The sequence below is a fragment of the Equus przewalskii genome, chromosome 13, assembly GCF_037783145.1.
Source record: "Equus przewalskii isolate Varuska chromosome 13, EquPr2, whole genome shotgun sequence".
NCBI classification, from domain to species: domain Eukaryota; kingdom Metazoa; phylum Chordata; class Mammalia; order Perissodactyla; family Equidae; genus Equus; species Equus przewalskii.
In genome coordinates, this window is record NC_091843.1 from 4779626 (window position 1) to 4798467 (window position 18842).

The 18842-nt window shown below is 52.9% G+C and overlaps 2 protein-coding genes across 2 annotated transcripts; one reads left to right on the forward strand and one right to left on the reverse strand.

Moving 5' to 3' along the window:
* Positions 1-37: 37 nt before the first annotated feature.
* NOP16 (NOP16 nucleolar protein) lies at positions 38-4305 on the forward strand. Its single transcript, XM_008538699.2, has 5 exons — positions 38-317; positions 408-516; positions 1670-1739; positions 3222-3328; positions 3877-4305. Exons 1-5 carry the CDS (start codon positions 211-213, stop codon positions 4018-4020), a joined length of 537 nt encoding a protein of 178 aa, XP_008536921.1. The 5' UTR covers positions 38-210; the 3' UTR covers positions 4021-4305.
* Positions 4306-6264: 1959 nt separating this feature from the next.
* ARL10 (ARF like GTPase 10) lies at positions 6265-15824 on the reverse strand. The gene is made up of 4 exons (XM_070570313.1): positions 15501-15824; positions 14675-14876; positions 11649-11824; positions 6265-9917 (listed from the first exon to the last, which is right to left on the reverse strand). Exons 1-4 carry the CDS (start codon positions 15681-15683, stop codon positions 9744-9746), a joined length of 735 nt encoding a protein of 244 aa, XP_070426414.1. The 5' UTR covers positions 15684-15824; the 3' UTR covers positions 6265-9743.
* Positions 15825-18842: the final 3018 nt, after the last annotated feature.

Genomic DNA, 18842 nt, shown 5'->3' on the forward strand with positions numbered 1-18842 from the left:
GGGCGGGGTAAACGAATCTGCTGGGCGTTATACGCAGGCGCAACCGCCCACTGCATTCTGGGAGTCGTAGTAATCAGCGAGCTGTCGCTACTGGGAGAACTACATTTCCCAAAAAGCCTGCGAAGCCATGCGAGCACCGGCCGGAAGGAGTCTGCTGCACGAGGTGTTGAGAGACGCCAAGTCTGAGCTGTCGGTGTGGTGGTCCGCGCTATGCCCAAGGCTAAGGGGAAGACCCGGAGGCAGAAGTTCGGTTACAATGTTAACCGGAAGCGTCTGAACCGGAATGCTCGACGGAAGGCAGCGCCGCGGATCGAGTGGTGAGGGGGCCGGGGTTCCGGAGGCAGGGGGCCTCGGCCGGGACGGCCGGCGAGTTGACTGTTCCGCGATCTCCTTCTCTTTGCATGTAGCTCCCACATCCGACATGCCTGGGACCACGCCAAATCGGTGCGGCAGAACCTGGCCGAGATGGGGTTGGCCATGGACCCCAACAAGGCAGTGCCCCTGCGTAAGAGAAAGGTACTGACATGGTAGGGTCCCGGCTCTTGCTCCCCTCCTCCCGCCATGTTTGGCTGGGTTTCAGAACTGAATCCTGTTCTTTACTTCCCTCACTCCCTTCTTGGATTTGCGACCTCCCCACAGCCAGTTCGCCCAGCCCACCTTATGGTTGAGGGTCCCTTTTCGACCTCATGCTGCCTCCCCAGCGCACACCGCACCTGGATTGGAGTTTCCCCTTTCCTTCTCCACTCATTTCTTTTACTCTGAAATTAACCTATTTGGGTCCATTGGCCTCTCAATGGAATTATCCAGAATTTATTTTTTTCTGCCCTTTACCTTCTAATAAGGGCTCCCCAGAGTTTGGGATCTTTTCTGACTGTTCCTTACACCTTCCCCCAGTCATCCAGTCATCCCTGGTGTGAGGTTTCCCCAGGGCTAGTTTCTCCAGAGTAATTCTTTCTGGACCACCCTTTCAAAAATAGCACCCTTTTTCACTCAATAACTTCTTCCCTGCTTTATTTTAGTTCATAGCACTTGTAAATACCTGACGGTGTATTATGTATTTATTGGTTTATTTGTTTATTGTCTGTGCCTCTTTCCCCCAACATAATCTCCTTGGGGATGAGGACTTTGTGTTTTGTTCACTGCTAAATCCCCAGGGGTGCTTAGGGTGTGACTAGGGCTCTATAGATGGTTAACTAATGAATGGGTTTGCTGATTGAATTTGTCCCATTGCCTTTGGCAAGTTTCTTTTTATCCCTCATGCCAGAGGAAAATGGCACTTCCGTTTCTTGAATAAATGTCAAGCTACAGCCAAGCACTGTCAGGTTGCTCCTCCCCATAGAGAAGAAATCTGACATCTTCCCCTTGTAAGTTATAAAACACTTTTCATGTGTATTGTTTCATTCGATTATCACACAACAAAGTGGAGCAGGCAAGGGGTATTATCCTCATTTGTAGATAAGCTCAGAAAAATGAATTGCTTGCTTGAGTCTCTTTTGGAAACCATGAGCTTCCAGGGCATTTGTTCTCCATGTCAGCTATTCCTGCCTGACCCTGTATAGGGATTCTTAAGGGTAGTGCCATTGTGTTGGGATGGGCAGGAGCCTCTTGAGTGTTCCCTCATCCAGGATCCTTCCTTTGTCTAGTGGTCTCAAGGCTCTGTTCTCTGCAGGTGAAGGCCATGGAGGTGGACGTAGAAGAGAGGCCTAAGGAGCTGGTGCGGAAGCCCTATGTACTAAATGGTGGGTGCTGGTCACATTCCTCTAGGTCAGGGCTTGGAAAGGGCCCTCGGATGTCCTCATTTTACAGATGGAGAGGCTGAGGTTCAGAGGGGAGAAGTGAGCTGGTCCAGGGCTCACAGAGTTAGGACTGTGTCCCTGGCTGGGACATTTTCAGTCTACTGGCTAAACTCCAGGTGTGTGAAGTGAGGTCAGAGATGTTCAGGAAGGATGTAGCCAGGTGCCTGAGAGGATAGAAAAGAAACCGTTAAGTCTCAGGCACGCGTTTAGCTTCTCATGAATTTAAGGAAGAGCAGAATTTCAGGGATTTCAGCATCTCATTTAATCTTACCAATGACAAATCAATTTCATGTATATTAAGGCTATAGAGACTGAATATTAAAATAGAAGAGAGTACATTTTGCAGGGAAGCAGGAATACTCTGGAATTCTCCACCCGTCTTTCCTCCTACCTGTCTGAGATTTTTAACAGTTCTCCTGCAGGTTAAAGGATTTGAATGGCCAGACATTTGATCCAGCATTCCTTGAGTCCTGTCTTTAGTCTGTCTCAGGGATTCTCACAAGAATTACTGCACAAGATTGCATACAAAATCATGTGTACTTACTGTAGTCAGAGCTAATTTTTGAAAGTTTTACTTTTAATTTTTAAAATTGTAAACTGTGGTAAAAAACACATTACATAAAATTTACCATCTTCGTCATTTTAAAATGTATAGCTCAGTAGTATTAAGTATATTCACATTGTCGTGCAACAGATCTCCAGAACTTTTCGTCTTCAAAACAAACTGCTAAACAGCAACTCCCCGTTCCCCTCCCCCAGCCCCTGGCAACCACGTCAGAGGTAATTTTGACTATCAACAATTTCAGCATATATTTGGATAATTTTGACTACCTCGTTTCTGTGAGCTATTTTCCTCCCTTTATAGATGAGAAGTGGGGAGTATTTCCCAGCTGTTTGAAAGTGAAGCCATTATTGCCTCCACAGCTTGGCTCTTCCCCTCACACAGAGCAGAGAGGTGCTTGGCCCCAGGCTCAGGCCCTACTTCCTGCAGCTCCAGTTCTCATTTTATTTAGGCCTTTCCATTTTACTTCTTGTAACACCTCTAGAAAAGAGGTTCTCAGAGAGTTTTAGAGCTGGAAGGGAGCCCTGCCCTGTGGGCAGGCAGTGTATCTTCATCTCTCTCCCCAGGCTCTGGCGCTAAATAGATGATTTGTTTGGTGCCTTCCTTTGACTCATCTGAGGCCAATGAGAGATGCCTTGCCTTTCAGGTAGTTGCCACATGCTTGTGTCATAGGCAGAGCCTGGGATCTGAGGAGCTGAAAAGGAAGGTTCTAGCACTGAATTTGAGTATGGAGAGGCAAAGCCCATCACATGGCTGGTGTAGCAACTCTTGTGGCTTGGGATTGGGCGAAGGGGTGACTGGGCAGCTCACATAGTGCAGAAAGCAAAGCCTCATTTCCTGTCTCCTGGCTTCTCTCACCCCAGACCTGGAGGCAGAAGCCAGCCTCCCAGAAAAGAAAGGAAATACACTGTCTCGGGACCTTATTGACTATGTGCGCTACATGGTGGAGAACCACGGGGAGGACTATAAGGTGAGTGGCCAGGCCTGGCATGCCCATTGGGAAGGTACCCGGGACCATTCGGGGTCTGATCTGCTTGCCTAGAGCTTGTTTCCTGAGACTGAGTGGAAACAAAGGGAGGAAAGGAAGATTAGGAAATGGATGCCATTGACAGAATGCTTACAGCTGGCATAGACTGTGAGGCCTGTGGTTCCTGTCTGCTCACAGATGTTGTTTTGCTTGCTTGGTATTTTTAAAGAACTTGAACTAGTTGCCGTTTTAATTATGGGAAGTTTCGAATAAAAGTCCATATTGTTGGCTTCTCTTAAAATTCGACGATCTGGCTACGCTGCGCCCAGGTAGGATCACTTGGCTGAGGATGGAGCGTGAGCTGCTCAGCTGGCCCCAGCTCCTGCCTGCTCCCTGAGGGCATTTGCATCCATTTCCCCACATACTCCAGGGCTTTTGAAGTGAGGAATCTGAACCTCAGGGACTGGAAGTGGCTTGCCCAACTCAGGCAAAGCTAGGATTGGTACCGTTGCCTGTCCAACCCTCCTCAAGTGACCCTTCTCCTTCCTTAGGCTATGGCCCGGGATGAGAAGAATTATTATCAAGATACCCCAAAACAGATTCGGAATAAGATCAACGTCTATAAACGTTTTTACCCAGCAGAGTGGCAAGCCTTTGTCGATTCTTTGCAGAAGAATAAGATGGAGGTTGAATGACTGGTTTACGCCTGCCCCAGGCTGAGGCCTCCTCCTGGACCAGAGAAGCTGGAGCCAGGGTTTAAGGCAAGGAGGGGTGTGTGGCTACAGATGAGGCTGGCCAAACCTCATGGAATCAAAAGCGTATACACACACACTCTCATACTCCCCTCTCTGGGGAAGGAACTGTCTCCCAGAGGCTCCAGTTTACATTCTGAGGGCTCTGGGAAAATCTAGCACCTGCTGTTCCCAGAGTGGCTGGTTTGTTTGAATGTAGTCTGTACATAATAAAACAAAGCTATTGTACTTCTTGATGGTTTTGTTATTTGCCCCTCCCAGCCAAGCACTGGTGCTGCCCCTCAAAAACCAGCTAACGCAGCCGGGTTAGGGAGGCCGTCCAGCCCTCGATGGGCCACATTCCCGTGCCCTGCATGGAGCTTCCCTCCTCTTTTCCCGTTCTGGTTCCTTTCCCCTCTGCCTTGTTGACAGACTTGACTTCCAACCCATTAACAGCTCCCAAGCCTCAGTTTCCTTACCTGTAAGATGAGGATAAAACCACACACCTACAAGGTTTTATGTGAAATAATCTATGTAAAAACACTAAGCCTTTCTTTTCAAGAGCAGTGACAAGACATATTTTAGGTGCTACTAGAAGTCAGGAACAAGAGAGTTTTTGTATTATTAATAGTATTAATGCATTGGTTTCCTGCATAGCAGTTCCATGAACCCATCTACGGAAGCCGGCCGGGAACCCTGGGCTGCTTGGAAGGGGCCTGCCTTGCCAGTGCTAGCCCCACCCCTAGGCTGGAGGCTGCTGGACTGGTTCTCCATGGCCCTAGCCTAAGGCCAGCCGTGGCTTGAGTGGCAGAGGGTAAGGAGCTGTACGGCTGCCTCCTGGTCTGCCTTCAAGTGAGCTGCCCTCGCTGCTCGTCTTCAGGTTGCTTGTGTTGGCCTTGCCCTGAACGGAGCCCGAGGCCCCCAAACCTGCTTTCTGAGACTGTCCAGTGGACTGCTAAATGCCACGCTACTGTGTGCCAAGCCCTGGGCTGCACACTGCCCGGCCATTCTCTGGGGCCAGGCCTGCCTGATTTGGTGGCATGTGAGGAGGCGGTGACGACTGTTCAGTAGCAGGGTCACAGGCAGGGTGTGCAGTGGGCATTGGGTATTTTCTTAAGTTTTGATACTTTATCCTCAACTATTAATAATACAAAAACTCTCTTGTTCCTGACTTCTAGTAGCACCTAAAATATGTCTTGTCACTGCTCTTGAAAAGAAAGGCTTAGTGTTTTTACATAGATTATTTCACATAAAACCTTGTAGGTGTGTGGTTTTATCCTCATCTTACAGGTAAGGAAACTGAGGCTTGGGAGCTGTTAATGGGTTGGAAGTCAAGTCTGTCAACAAGTAAACCTAGCTTTCGCTCACTGCCCTGGCCTCTGGCCCCAGAGGAAGCCCATCCTTCCCACACCATTGAGGCCGGCTGGAAACTGGACATGCTGTGAAGCTCCCGGAAGTCCTCCCCTGGTGGACCAGCCTGCTGAGACTCCAGCAGAGACTGGCCACTAAGCCCTGCGAGCGCAGACGTCAGGATGTAGTCTGCCGCAGAGCTCCTGAGGGCCTTCGTTCTTTGGCCTCATAGCTTCTCTCCTTCGCAACATCCCAAATTCAGGTCTTTGACCAGGCTGGCCCCTTAGTTCAGGTGCCAATTTTAGGAAGGCTGCCTTACCACTATTCCCTGCCCCCAGGCTGTTTACATGTCTTGTAGTCCCCACACCCCAGACTTGGCTGTAGCACTTCCTATCAGTCATAATGGCCTTTTAATCTGCTTGACACCCCCTCTCAGACTGGGCTTGAGTGGGGACCTTGCCTGGGAATCCAGAGTCCAGCCCCAGGCAAGTGCTGGGGGAATGCTTGTGGAACGGCTGACTGCATGGCCCTGTGGCCTCCATCCTGGCTCTGGCCTGGAGACCGTCAGAAGACGTTCTTGCTCCCATTTCCACGCCTTAGCTCTGACCCCATCAGCTAGAAGTCCTCCCAAAGAGTGGGAGAAGAGTTTGGATACCTCCCAAAAGGTACTGAGTTAGGCCAAAGCTGATGTTCCTTACCACTCCACCCCGATGTGGGCTGAAGGGCCAGGGGACTGGGCCTTGCTGTCTGACAGACTGTCACGGGAAGTGTTCCGGGACCGCCCTCCACAGCTGCCCCTCACTGCGACTGTAAGCACCCGCACATACTCCTCAAAATCAGAATTCAAACGAAACCACATCCGAGCATTTATTTTGGCATTTATTGTGTACCTCAAACAACTGCCAATACTCCATTTTGTGCCCTTTGTCCTTGGCGACCCTGTGGGCCTGGGTCTGCAGGGCACGGGCTGGGACCGCAAGCCCCCTTTACTTCCAGATCTGATGGGAATCCTCACCTTGTCCCTGAATGGGCCCATCTCCTGAAGGCAGCAGACGAGGAAAAGCTGGAGGTTCTCCTTTTCATAGCTACTGGACAGGACCTGAGGATGTGTGAGCAGACAGCAGACGCGAGGCAGGCTGCTCAGACTATCCCACGTCTGAGGTCTGGGGCAGCTGTGCAAGGATGGAGCGTTTCAGCAGCTGGTTAGAAATGCTGGCAGTTGCTACTACACTGGCATAAGAGCATGTTTTCCAAAGGCAAGTGGAAATGTTTTTTGGACAATCTGGTGTTTCATTTAGGCAGGTGGGCCAGAGTCATGAGATTTTCATCCGCAGCTCTCTGGAGGACCGAGAGGCCGTGAGGGACCGACTTCCCCCACTCCCCAGTCCTCACAGCTGGCTAGCACTGCGTTAGTGCAAGCTTACGACGAGCAGCTCCGGGCACTAAGAGGTGCCAGAGGAGGCTTCCTAGGATCAGCAGCCAGTCCAAGGTGGTCCCAGCAGCCTCAACAGCCCTCTTGCCCAGACCATCCACATGTCCAAGCTCTGGGCCAGGCTGGCCTCTCCTCAAAGGTTTGGCAACAGGCCGGAGAATGGGAAATCAGAAGCCATGGTTTCATTTAAATAACTCGTAAGAACAGAAGGCCTCAGTGCCAGGGCGAGTGATCCAGGCATAGGTTCAACAGGCAAGAAGCAGCAGAGGCTTCCCTCCCACGAGAAGAGTGGGCACTGCGATGCCCACCTGCTCTCAGATCCAGAGCCTTCCCTCTGCCTTCTTCATTAGAATATGAGAGCTGCCCAGACAACACTGCCCGTTCCCAAGCTCAGGTAGGTTGGAGCTGTAGAGTCAGGGCAGTGGGGGAAAACAGGGTCACCCCAGGCTACCTCAGGAACCTCGCTTTGAGGTGAAGAGCTCCAGGTCACCGCTGGTTCCCAAAGGCAGTTATCTGGGCTCCTGAATCAGAAAGTCACATTCAGCAGCAACTGGGTAAGAGCACCACAAGGCCAGGCAGTTAGCTGTTTTTAAGAAAGGCTGTTCCCCCACTTCGCCCAGCCTGGGCCTGGTAGAAACCAGAGCAGATGAGCACTGTTTGGCACTCTGCCTGGAGGAAAGGCCAGCAGCCCCACCGGAGGAGTGCAGCTGTCAGCCACACATGTGGTGGGGCAAACCTGCAGACCAGTAGAACGTCCGTATTCTGTCCAAGTATCAGAGTGGTGGCACTCTGGACCTTCAGTGCCCTTCAGCGGTGTGTGTCTCCTGGGGTGCCACTGGGACCTGTCGGTTCTGAGTGGTCTTTAAAAGTAGCTCGAGTAGACACAGTTAACCTCTTTATTCAAGTTCACCTCCCCCAAGTGGAGACGTTAAAAACTGTACTGCATAATGATACTCATTAGACCAAGGGCAGAACTGAATTAGAAGAACACAGTCCCCTCACCCCTGCTGCTTCCACAGGTAACTTTCCAGCACTGGAGAACAAGGTGGGGTTCAGAGAACACAGGACAGTTTCTCAGCCTTCCAGTGGCAAAATGAAGAGCTGTCAGCAAAATTTCAGTCTACTCTAAAACCCAAGGCATTCCTTAAATAATTAAAATAAAAGCAGACAGATCACTTAATGCAGAAAGTGAGAATTTCAAAGAAAGTGAATCTATTCTGATACACCCACAGCTCAGAGCCCAGCAGACTCCTCTTCCAATTATCCCGCTCACTTCTGGACTCCGGGAGCTTCCTGCCCCACTTTCTTCCCTATGCCTCTTCTCGCACCAGCCAGAGCATGGAACTGAAGCACACTGAGTAAATGTGGAATGAAACGAAGGCACGTAATCTCTGCTCTCAGTGAAAAAGCAAACTGAGCTGGACATCTCCTCTAAACTCCCTTTGTAGCTGTTGATTATTCGGTGGCCCCTGACAAACAAAAGGCTCCTTCTTTTGCCTGCACTAAAGAGAAGTGTCACTAGAGAGACAGTCCTTAAACTGGCTGGTCGCTGACACAGGAGAATCAGGGACTATGCGCTGGAGAGAACATCAGCAATCCTGCCCAACTTTGCTTTAGCTGGGGAACCAACAGCTTTAGAAAGGCTGAGTGACGTACCCCAGACCGCCCGTTGGCTGGTGTGCTAACTGCCATTTCTTTGTACCTGGATTTACATGATTGAAATTTCCTCTTCCAGTCATTTGTAACCAACACAGAGAGGTTTGTGTCCCTTTGACACACTGGGCCGAGGGCTGGGGTTTTAAGTTCATGTGGATCACGGGGAAGCATCATGACATTAATCACAGCCACAAAGGGTGGGGGACCCTAGAGCCTTGTCTCCACTGACACATGTAGGTCATCCCATTTCATTCATGATTCCAGCTAGTCTCCGAAAAGATCCAAATTTTCAATGACAGTCATCTGGGGTTTTGATAACAGCACCTAGAAACAGAGCCTAAAACTCTGGCCTGTTCCTTTTATAAATAAATAAATAACTAAAATGCACTTCTGAGGCCAATGCCCAGCTCGGGGTGATGGTCTTCTTCCCAGTGCCACCGGCTCCTTCCCTCCCCAGACTTATTGTAAACATGGGCATTGGCACAGTTAGTACAAGAACAGCAGCTTCTGTCTCCAAATCGCGGGGGAAAGCCCTCAGTTGTTCTGACTAGGGGTGAATACCACTTCTGTGGTCAGGAGAGGCTGGCGGGTCAGGCTTTGGCTTAGCGGGAGGCAGGGAGGTTTCAGAAAGGATGTCCAGGTTCATCCTAGCACTCATCTTCATGGCTGGGAAATGAATCTCCAAGTTAGAAAAAAACACAGAAATCACCTCCTTTTAAAAAATCATCTCCCGGGGCCAGAGAGGCAGAGATTGCACTAGGCCATGAGCCAGCTGGGCAGAGCTGGGGCTGGAGGACAATGCAGGACTGGGAGCTGGGGCTCGCTGCTTACTGCTCAGAACCTGCCTGCATGAGAGGGGCGTGAAGTCACCAGGAGGGACCTGTCTAGGCAAAGACTACTTCTGACGCCTATCCTGGTCCTCAACCACCGCGACCTGCAGGGAGGGGAGAACTGAGCCCACCGAGCATCTCACAGCACAGGTCAGGGAAGGAGGGTGCCACTGGTGAAAGCCACGTCCACTTCCAGCCCTGAGTGAGCCAGGCACTATCCTCTCCCGCCCTCTGCCTCCTCACCAGGAAGGCTTCTGTGCGGTTCTTGGCCTTGCCCAGGCCCTGCTCTTGAGAGGGCAAGGAGGGGAGAGGGGATGTGCTGCCACGTGACTCCTGCCCCAGGCCCAGGCTGGCAGTGAAGAAGCAGGAGCAGCAGCACTCGGGTTCCAGGGCCAGGCAGTGAGCAGGTGGGCACCAGCCTAGGAGAGAAGCTCCAAGAGCAGTTTCCAGATTTGCACGCTGCCAGGGTCTTCAAAGCCGGGTCCCGCAGGAGCAATGCTGGCTGCCACGAGGAAAACCTCCCTCTGGCTATTGATAGCCTGCAGGCCCAGCTCCTGCTGCAGCTCCACCATACTCATGGCCTCACTCAGGTCCTGGGGTGAAACAGAGAAGCCAGTCAGAACAGAGCCGACAGTGCTTCCCAACACCGACCCTTGCCATCCATGAAATAAACTGCTCTTCGGCTACCCTCGGGAACACTGGGGTCTAAGTTCCCAGAAGCGGCCTCTGGGCCCCTTGGTCTATACCCTCTTCCTCATCTCTGACTCTGCTTTGTACCACCTCTTTCATCCCACCATCAGCTAGTGTAGTAAGAAACAGTACTCCTCTACGTGAGGCCTGGTGACAGGCACTTAGTCTTATTTAATTCTCATGGTCTACACTGAACAGAGGAGGAAACTGGCTTAGGGAGGTAAAGTCATTTAGCCAAGGAAACAGCGCTAAGTGGCAGAGCCAGGTTTCAAACTCAGGTTGGTTTGAAGACCAAGCTTATGACCCTAATAGGAATCCTAGCTCAGTTTCCTAAACTCAAGAGAAGAGACAGCTTACAGCAGGGTCACTTCCAGACACTGGCCTGACCTCCCCCAGACAACCAGACACTGGACAAGGAAAAGAGGCCACTACAGAGCATGGCTGGTGAGGGTACATTTTAATGTCAACTCTAGCCCAAGATGAAAATGTTTCTTCTTGGAACAATTCATAGAATGCTGGGACCTTACGTGTTGTCTCCAGCAGAATCAAAACTGCTATAAATTATAGTTTATAAATAGGATGATGTAATTCATTGTCCAAATAATTATGCAATAGGCATCAATGGGGGCTGTCTCAAGCAGCCCAGGACATATGGTCACCCATTTATAAATGATTGTCAAGTACTTCCTGATAGGCAGAGGGAATCTGAGGTCAAAGACATACAGCCTCTCTCCAAGCCGGTTGGAACATGTCCCATGGCTCTCAGGGACATGGGCACAGGTCACAGGAAATATGACAGGTCTCTGTACTGTGGCAGAGTTTCACCTGGTATTGAGGGTGGCACCTTAGGTCTGTGATGCCGAGGGCTGCTGGGCCCAAGACACCTCTCTGGCACCCAGGAGAGGTATAGGTATAGGGTATATAGGTACAGTGCACTGGTTAAGAGCAGGAACTTTGAGGAAGATCTGAGTTCAAGTCCTGGTTTTGCCACATAGCAGCTGAAACTTTGGGCATTTAGGAATAACAGCGAGGCCTATCATGGGGTTTCTGTAGGACTGAAGCGAGGTCATGATTGTCAGGTGCTTGGCATTGTGCCTGGCACACTGTAAGCAAACAAAAATGTTAATTATTACTATTATTTAATCTGCCCAACTTCTCATCACTTCCCAGCTTTAGCTCTCTGATCTAGAGCCAGAAGTCACAAAGACATAGCAGAGTGGAAAAGACGAGGGTTTTGGAGTCACAGATCCCAATTCCACTATTTTCAAGGTGGTCAACCTTGGGGAGACGACAAAATCTCTCCAAGTTTCAGATTCGTCGTCTATAAAATGGGAGTAATATCCCATACCTTGGAGGGTCAACAGAAGTAGAATATAAAATGTCATTCAAAACCACACCTGGCATACAGTGGATACTTAATATTTTTCTCATTTCTCCAGGATGACAGATGACAGGGAGGCAAAGGGGAAGACAGAGAATGAGGATTAGAGAGGAGGGAAGAGCACAGGTAGAAGAGGTGACCAAGCGCTCCAGGTCCTGGGCCTGGGCCGGAATCCCTCTCCAGTGCTCCCTGCCCCTGCCCAGGTATCTGGGTCCAGCTCCACTGGCCTAAGCCAGCCTCCCGCGTCCCTCACCTGCTTGTTGGCCACCACGACGACAGGCAGGTCAGGGTCCTTGTCTAGCAGCTTGTGCAGCTCCTGCCTGGCCCAGGGCAGCCGCAGCCGGTCAGCCGAGTCCACCATGAACACCAGCACGTCCACTTCATTCACAAACTCCTTCCAGTAGAAGCGCAGGTTCTGGCTGCCACCGACTGAGAAGAGGCCAGGGGCCAGCTCAGAGCCTCCCTGGGCCCTGGCTCTCTATACATAGCCCCAACCCCACCCCACTTTCAGCATGCCAGGGCTCCAGCAGCCAAGGGCAAGGAAAAGACCACAAGTTCCAGAGCCACTTAGACCTGGGTTTAGTTCTATCTCTGAGGCTGGGTCTCCCTGGGCAAGTCGCTACCTTAGAGCATCAGTCTCCTCCTCACTGGATTTATCTAACAGGCTGCAACAAAGCCAAAGGTACCACATGCAACACACCTTTCAGAGGAGTGGTGTAAGGCAGGTGCACTATAAATAGTACTCTCCAATTCTTTCTCCTGGGCTGCCTTGCCTCCTGCCAACTCCTAGCTTCGTCCCAGGTCAGTGGGGCTGTGGTCATGAGCCAGGACTCCCTACCCTGCCTGTGCAGAGCCCTTCTCCGTTCGGTCTCTCTTGTTCAGTCTGGTCACCCCATTTTCTTTCCTTGGAAATGCCATATTCAATCCTACCACCACATGGCTGCCCATGTAGGATGCCCAAGTGGGGTGGCCTTCCTGTTCCTCTGCACAGTCCCCATTGGTCACCCTGCATCCTAGTGTTTCTGGTGATACTTTGACACTTGTAAGCTCTAAGCTCTTTGAGAGTTAGAGCTGTTTACCTCTGGATCCCCCCAAAGCCCTCAGCACAATGCCTGGCACACAGCAGGCACTCAACAAGTATTTACTGAGTGCTTACGAGGTGCCAAGCGCTGACCTGGGTGCTGGGGATACAGAGGCAGGCAGGGACCCTGCTCTCAAGGAGCTCCCTCTGTAACTATGATGGACACAGCAATAACACATAAACACATTTCAGAAAGGAAGGAAATAAAACAGAAAAAATGAAAGTGGCTGGCGGGGGGGAGGGGGTGTGGCTTTGGATTGGGTGGTCTGGAAGTTCTCCCCAAGGAGATGGCATATGAGCTGAGTCCGGGATGATGAGAAGGGGCCAGCCATGGGAAAAGGCAGAGAAAGCATCACAGGAGAGGGAAGAGCAAGCTCGATGTGTTTGAGAAACAGAAGGTGGCCAGGGTGGCTGAGGCACTGCCAGAGAGAGAGAGGAGGAAGCCAGGACTGGCAAGGCTCCCCAGGGCTGGACCACACAGGGCCCGTATGGCCACAGTGAGGCTGTGGGGAGCCCTTTAAGGAGTGACATGATCTCACGTGGGTTCCTGAAAGATACCGATGACTGACACTGGGGACAGAAGTGGAAGCAAGACCAGTGAGGAGGCTGCTGCAGTACTGAGAGATGATGGAGGCTTGGACCAGGCAGGCAGTGGGTGGAGCTGGCAAGAAGTGGACAGACACAATTTACTGGAGGATAAAGCTGACAGAACTACCTAATAAAACGGACTAAGAGGTGGGGGGAAGGGAAGAGTCATCAAAGATCCACAAAGGGCCCATTCTCAGCTGCACCCCAGGCCAGGCATTGTAGCAGACCACAGCCAGGTGAGTGCTGTGGGAGGGGAAAGCCCCTGCACTCGATGGGAGAGGTGGGTTTGAATCCTGGCTGAGTGACCCTACTGAGCCTGGATTGTTACTGGTTTTGGGTAACATAAAAATACCAAACCCCTTCTCCCAGGGTTGGGGAAGGGGGGTGTTGTCTGCCAGACAGAGTGGGCCTCAAGTGTAGAACCCCCATTTGACCTTTCTGTGTCCCGGCACGAGACAAGGTAAGCCTGTGGAAAGGACAGAATCCCAGGTGAATATCAATGTTTGCTACAATCAGAGAGGAATGATGGAGCCAGGACAGGCCAGCAGGCAAGTGCCTGAGACCAGAGGAACTAGGCCCATTCAGGCCAACAGCCAGGCCCTCAGAGTCTGATCTCGCCACCTAGCACTTAACTAAACGCACCCAGTCTTTATGGTCTGAGTCCTCTGGTTGGCAGGAAGCCCACCTGTCTCTCCTCACTGAGTCGGTGTCTGAACACAGGTGGCTAAGCACTGCTGCCCCCTCTATACCCTCTGCCATCCTCTCCCAGGACCCCAGGAAGCCTAACACTGAGGGCAGGGGGCTGCCTACACCCTATCGGACGACTCACTCAACAAGCTCTCCCAGGTGCCTGCTAGGGGGTGGGCACTAGCTGGATCAGATCTGTCTGTGCCCCTGATGCGTAGTCAGGGACACAAGCTGGTATGTGGCAAATACTGCAGCAGAAGGGGAGCCCAGAGGAGGAGCCCTTAACCCCGCCTTGGGGTCAGAGAAGTATTCACCGAGAGATCATGTCTGACCTAAATATTAAAGGATGAGTAACAGTTTATCAAGGGAAGAAGGGCTTTCCAGACTGAGGGAACAGTGCAAGCAAAGGGCGGCAGGTAAGAAAGCGCCCTTCAGAAACAAGCAATGGAGCATGGTGCTTAACGCTGACAGCCTAGCGCTGGAGAGTCTGTATTAGCAGACTGGCAAGCTGGGTGAGCCTGCATAAGTTCTTTAACTTGCTGAGTCTCAGTTTCCTCATGTATATAATGAGGATAATAACCGTATCCAGTTTTATGGAGTCGTTGGGAGCATTTCATTAGCTAATGACTGTCAAGTGCTTGACATACAGGAAACTTGAGCTGTTAGTATCTCAGTGCTAGGCACGTGGGCTTCCACGGGGTCAGACAGGTGGCAACCAAGTTGGAGCCGCCTGATGTTGAAGGGTCCTCCAGGTCAGAATACAGAGTCTAGACTGTATCCTGTGCCCCAGGGAGGGTGGGAAGATTTCATACAGGTGCGTGTCCTGCTTAGACAGGCATTTTGGAGCCACCCCCAGGCAAAGAGCCCCGGCTTGGGGCAACTGAGGTGACGGGGAGATGGTGTCTGTGGGGAAGTCTGCTCACTCTCTAGCAGGTCCACCTCGAAGTCCTTGGTGGGCAACCGCACGGAGTTGAAGCCCCAGGTGGGGATGTGGCCTTCCAGCGGTGGCTTCCCAGACAGCACGCGCAGGAACGTGCTTTTCCCGGAGCCATCCAGCCCCAGCACCAGCACCTCGCGCTGCTCCAACTCCTCCAGCGCCGGCTCCTCGTCCTCCTCGTCCTCGGGCTGTGGGACACAGGTCAGGCTGTGGCCCGCACCTCCCGCCCCACCCTTCCCGAGGGAAGACCGAAGACATCGAAGCGCCCATCCCCGCCCTCCACCGGCAAGGGGCAGGCAGGCACGGGCTCGTGCAGTGGGAGGGGCGCCGCCTCGGAGTCCTGAATCCCAAACCCCGTTCTCTGGCTTTCCCTGAGGGACCTGGGGCAAATTCCCTCCTCTTGCGGAACCTCTGCCTCCTCAGACTGACAATCCCCACGTCCCAGGCCCGCAAAAACCACGGCGACACGGACACCCGCACGCCTGCCGCCGGCCCTCGAGGGGGCCGAGGCCTCTCCCGGCATCCCCCGGGCCACGCGCACTGCGCAGGCGCCGGGCGGCGGGGCTGGACCAGCGCGGGCCCCACATCGCTCCCGGGCCGCGCCCTCCGAGCTCCGGCGCCCGCGGCGGCGTCCCTCCCCCCAAACGCCCACCCGTGCCGCGGTTCCACGGCTCACGACTGCCCGGCCGCCGCGCGGGGCCTACGGGCTGCGGCGCCAAGCCCAGACCCAGGCCCTCCCGGCGCTGGCCGAGCCGTGATCACAGCCCTCGGCCGCGCGCGCGCTGAGGCGCAGACCCTGGCGCGACACTCACGTCCCACTCGTCCCACTCGGGGAGGCGGGCAGGCTCCGCGCCCCACCAGGCCTCGCCCCGGTCCCAGCGCCGCTCGCTTCCGCGGCCGAAGTAGGCCTTCCAGAGGATGAAGAGCACCGAGCCCAGCACGGCCGCGGCGCCGCCCAGCGCCAGCACCAAGGGGCTCAGCGGCCGAGGCGCCATCGGGCCGGGCGCAGGGCGCGGGTGCAAGCTGCACAGGCCGAGCCAGCCGGCCCACCGAAGATGGCCCCGCAGCGAGTGCCGCGGCCGCGCCCACCCAGCCACCCACCCAAGCGCAGCCCGCACTACAAGCCCCACAATGCACCGCCGCTGTCGCGACAGGCCGCCCGCGCCCTGGCGGCGGGAGAGGGGGCGCCAGCCGAAGCGCAGAGACCGCCCTGCCCCCCTGCAAGGTGCGGTGGGCAGCTGGAGGCTGTACCTGGACAGGACGGGAGGCCGTGGTGTTGGCATCTGCCGAGCACTTGCTGTGTGCCAAGGGGTTAGCTCACGGCTCTTCTCGGTCACCCCTTAGACCAGTGCCCCGGAGAGGGGAAAAGCGAGGCCCAGATCGCACCGGAGTGCATTGGTGCAGCCTGCTTTCAAAATCAAGCGATCTGTTTCCTGGGCATCCCTCAAGACCTCGGGCAGGAAATTGAGGCAAGACAGCCGGGATCACACGGCTATGGGGTGGCGGGTTATGGAGCGGCAGAGGCGAGACTAGAACCCAGGTCCCTGACTCTTACTATTCTCCACCCTCCGTTGGCTGCTTCCTGGACCCCAGGGGTTCTGCTCTCTTGGGGTCCTGGGCACGGTGATGAAGCAGGCAGGGCCAGGAGTCAGAGTGTTTAGACTTGACTATCTTGTCTTCCGTGCCTGCCAAGGTTTCCAAGTGTAGCACCAGCAGGAGGAGTAGGAGAAAGGGCCTGAGGGACTTCAGAGGAGGAGCCGTGAGGGGCTGTGGGGTGAATGGGTGTGTTTTATCGTCAGACCCCAAGCCATCTTGTAGACCAGGGGGGGCTCACTGGGCTCTTTTCTAGTCACCCAGAGTTATCCTCAGATCTCTCCGGTTCCAGAAAACTGGCTTCCTGCTCTGGTCACCCCTTTCTCTCCTTTCCATTTCTGCCCCACTTCTATATCTATCTGTGTATTTCCTAGTCCTTGCACCCACCCAGCGAAATTGCTCTCACCTGGGTCACTGACAAACCCCTTGCTGGTAAATCCATTTGTAACATCTTAGTTCTTATCTTGCTTGACCTCTGGGTACCATTTAGCACTGTTAAATGTTGGGGTCTTAGCAGATGTCTTAGCCGTCTGGGGCTGCCATAACAAAATACCACAGACTGGGTGAAAATCAACAGGATTTATTTCTCACAGTTGTGGAGACTAGAGAGTCCAGATCAAGGTGCCTGCTGATTCAGGTGCTTGATAACGGCCCTCTTCCTGGCTTACAGACAGCCACCGTCTTGCCGTGTCCTCACGTGGGAGGAAGGGAGACGGAGGAGGAGAGGGAGAGGAGGGGGAGGGGAGAGGGAGAGAAGGGGGAGGGGGAGAGGAGGGGGAGGGGAGAGGGAGAGGAGGGGAGAGGAGGGGGAGGGGAGAGGAGGGGGAGGGGAGAGGAGGGGGAGGGGGAGAGGAGGGGGAGGGGGAGAGGAGGGGGAGAGGGAGAGGAGGGGGAGAGGGATCTGGTCTCTCTTCCTCATCTTACAGGGACACTCATCCCGTAATAGGGCCCCACCCTCATGACCTCATCTAAACTTAATTACCTTCCAAAGGCCCCACCTCCAAATACTATCACATTGGGGTTAGGGCTTCAATGAATGAATTTTGGGAGGATACAACCGTTCAGTCCATAACAGCAGGTTAATAAATAACTCTTCCTCTCCCCAAGTTTAGAACTAATGGGGAAGTAAGGCAAAGGAGACAGCCAAATGGATAAAAAAAAAATGTCACCTTTCTTGTCAATAAATGCTGGATTAGAGAAAGTGGCTTAGATGTGGGGCTAAAATAGACTTGGTAATACTTTCCCCTGAAACAGACAGACTACCCATCAGGTCAGTGACACAACAAATCAAGCAAGGGCAGGAAAGGTCTTAAGAATATTAACAGCCAGTAGGGCACAGGCACCAGTCAGAAAGGGGTAGGTACTGAAATCAGAACAGAAACTGCCTAGTGGGCATCTGCTCACCTTACAGGGCTGGAGCCCTCCCCAGGAGGCAGGGAGCATCCTGACCGACCCTCTGTGCACATGGGCAGGGCCAGGAGGAGAGCCCAGAGCACGTCAGCTGCCTTCTCCCAAACTCCCCATTCAAACAAATCACTCATCTGGGGAGAAGAGAGTGAGGGTTGGGGAGGGAACCTCAGCGTATGACTCTAGTTCTGTGTTTCAAACTGTGGTTCAGGGGCCAGCCCGGTGGCATAGTGGTTAAGTTCGCGTGCTCTGCTTTGGTGACCCAGGGTTCACAGGCCCGGAAGCTGGGTGTGGACGTACACACAGCTTGTCAAGCCATGCTATCGTGGCATCCCACATGCAAAATAGAGGAAGTTTAGCATAGATGTTAGCTCAGGGACAATCCCCCGCCCAACAAAAACAACCAAAACTGTGGTTCAAGACCATAGGGGCTAGCTCAGTGGCGCAGCAGTTAAGTTCACAGGTTCTGCTTCGGGGGGGCCAGGGGTTAGCAGGTTTGGATCCCAGGTGCGGACGTGGCACTGCTTGGCAAGCCATGCTGTGGTAGGCATCCCACATATAAAGTGGAGGAAGATGGGCACAGGTGTTAGCTCAGGGCCAGTCTTCCTCAGCAAAAAGAGGAAGATTGGCAGCAGATGTTAGCTCAGGGCTAACCTTCCTCAAAAAAAAAAGACCAGGGGCTGGCCCCGTGGCTGAGTGGTTAAGTTCGCGTGCTCCGCTGCAGGCGGCCCAGTGTTTCGTTGGTTCGAATCCTGGGCGCGGACATGGCACTGCTCATCAGACCACGCTGAGGCAGCGTCTCACATGCCACAACGAGAAGGACCCACAATGAAGAATATACAACTATGTCCGGGGGGGCTTTGGGGAGAAAAAGGAAAAAAATAAAAAAAATCTTTAAAAAAAAAAAAGACCACAGTGAATTGTGAAATCAATTTACTGGGTAGCAATTATATATTTTTTTTACTATAAAATGAAATGGAATAGAAAAGAATAGAGTGGAAAAAACATTTCATGAAACTTTTGTTTTAGACATGTATGGTGTGTTGTACTGGGCACCATGTAAAAAATATTTCTTACTGTGGCATGTGGTAATAAAAAATAGTTTGAAAGTCCCTGTAAATACCTCCAAGAGGAAACTGGAATCGGGGAAGGTG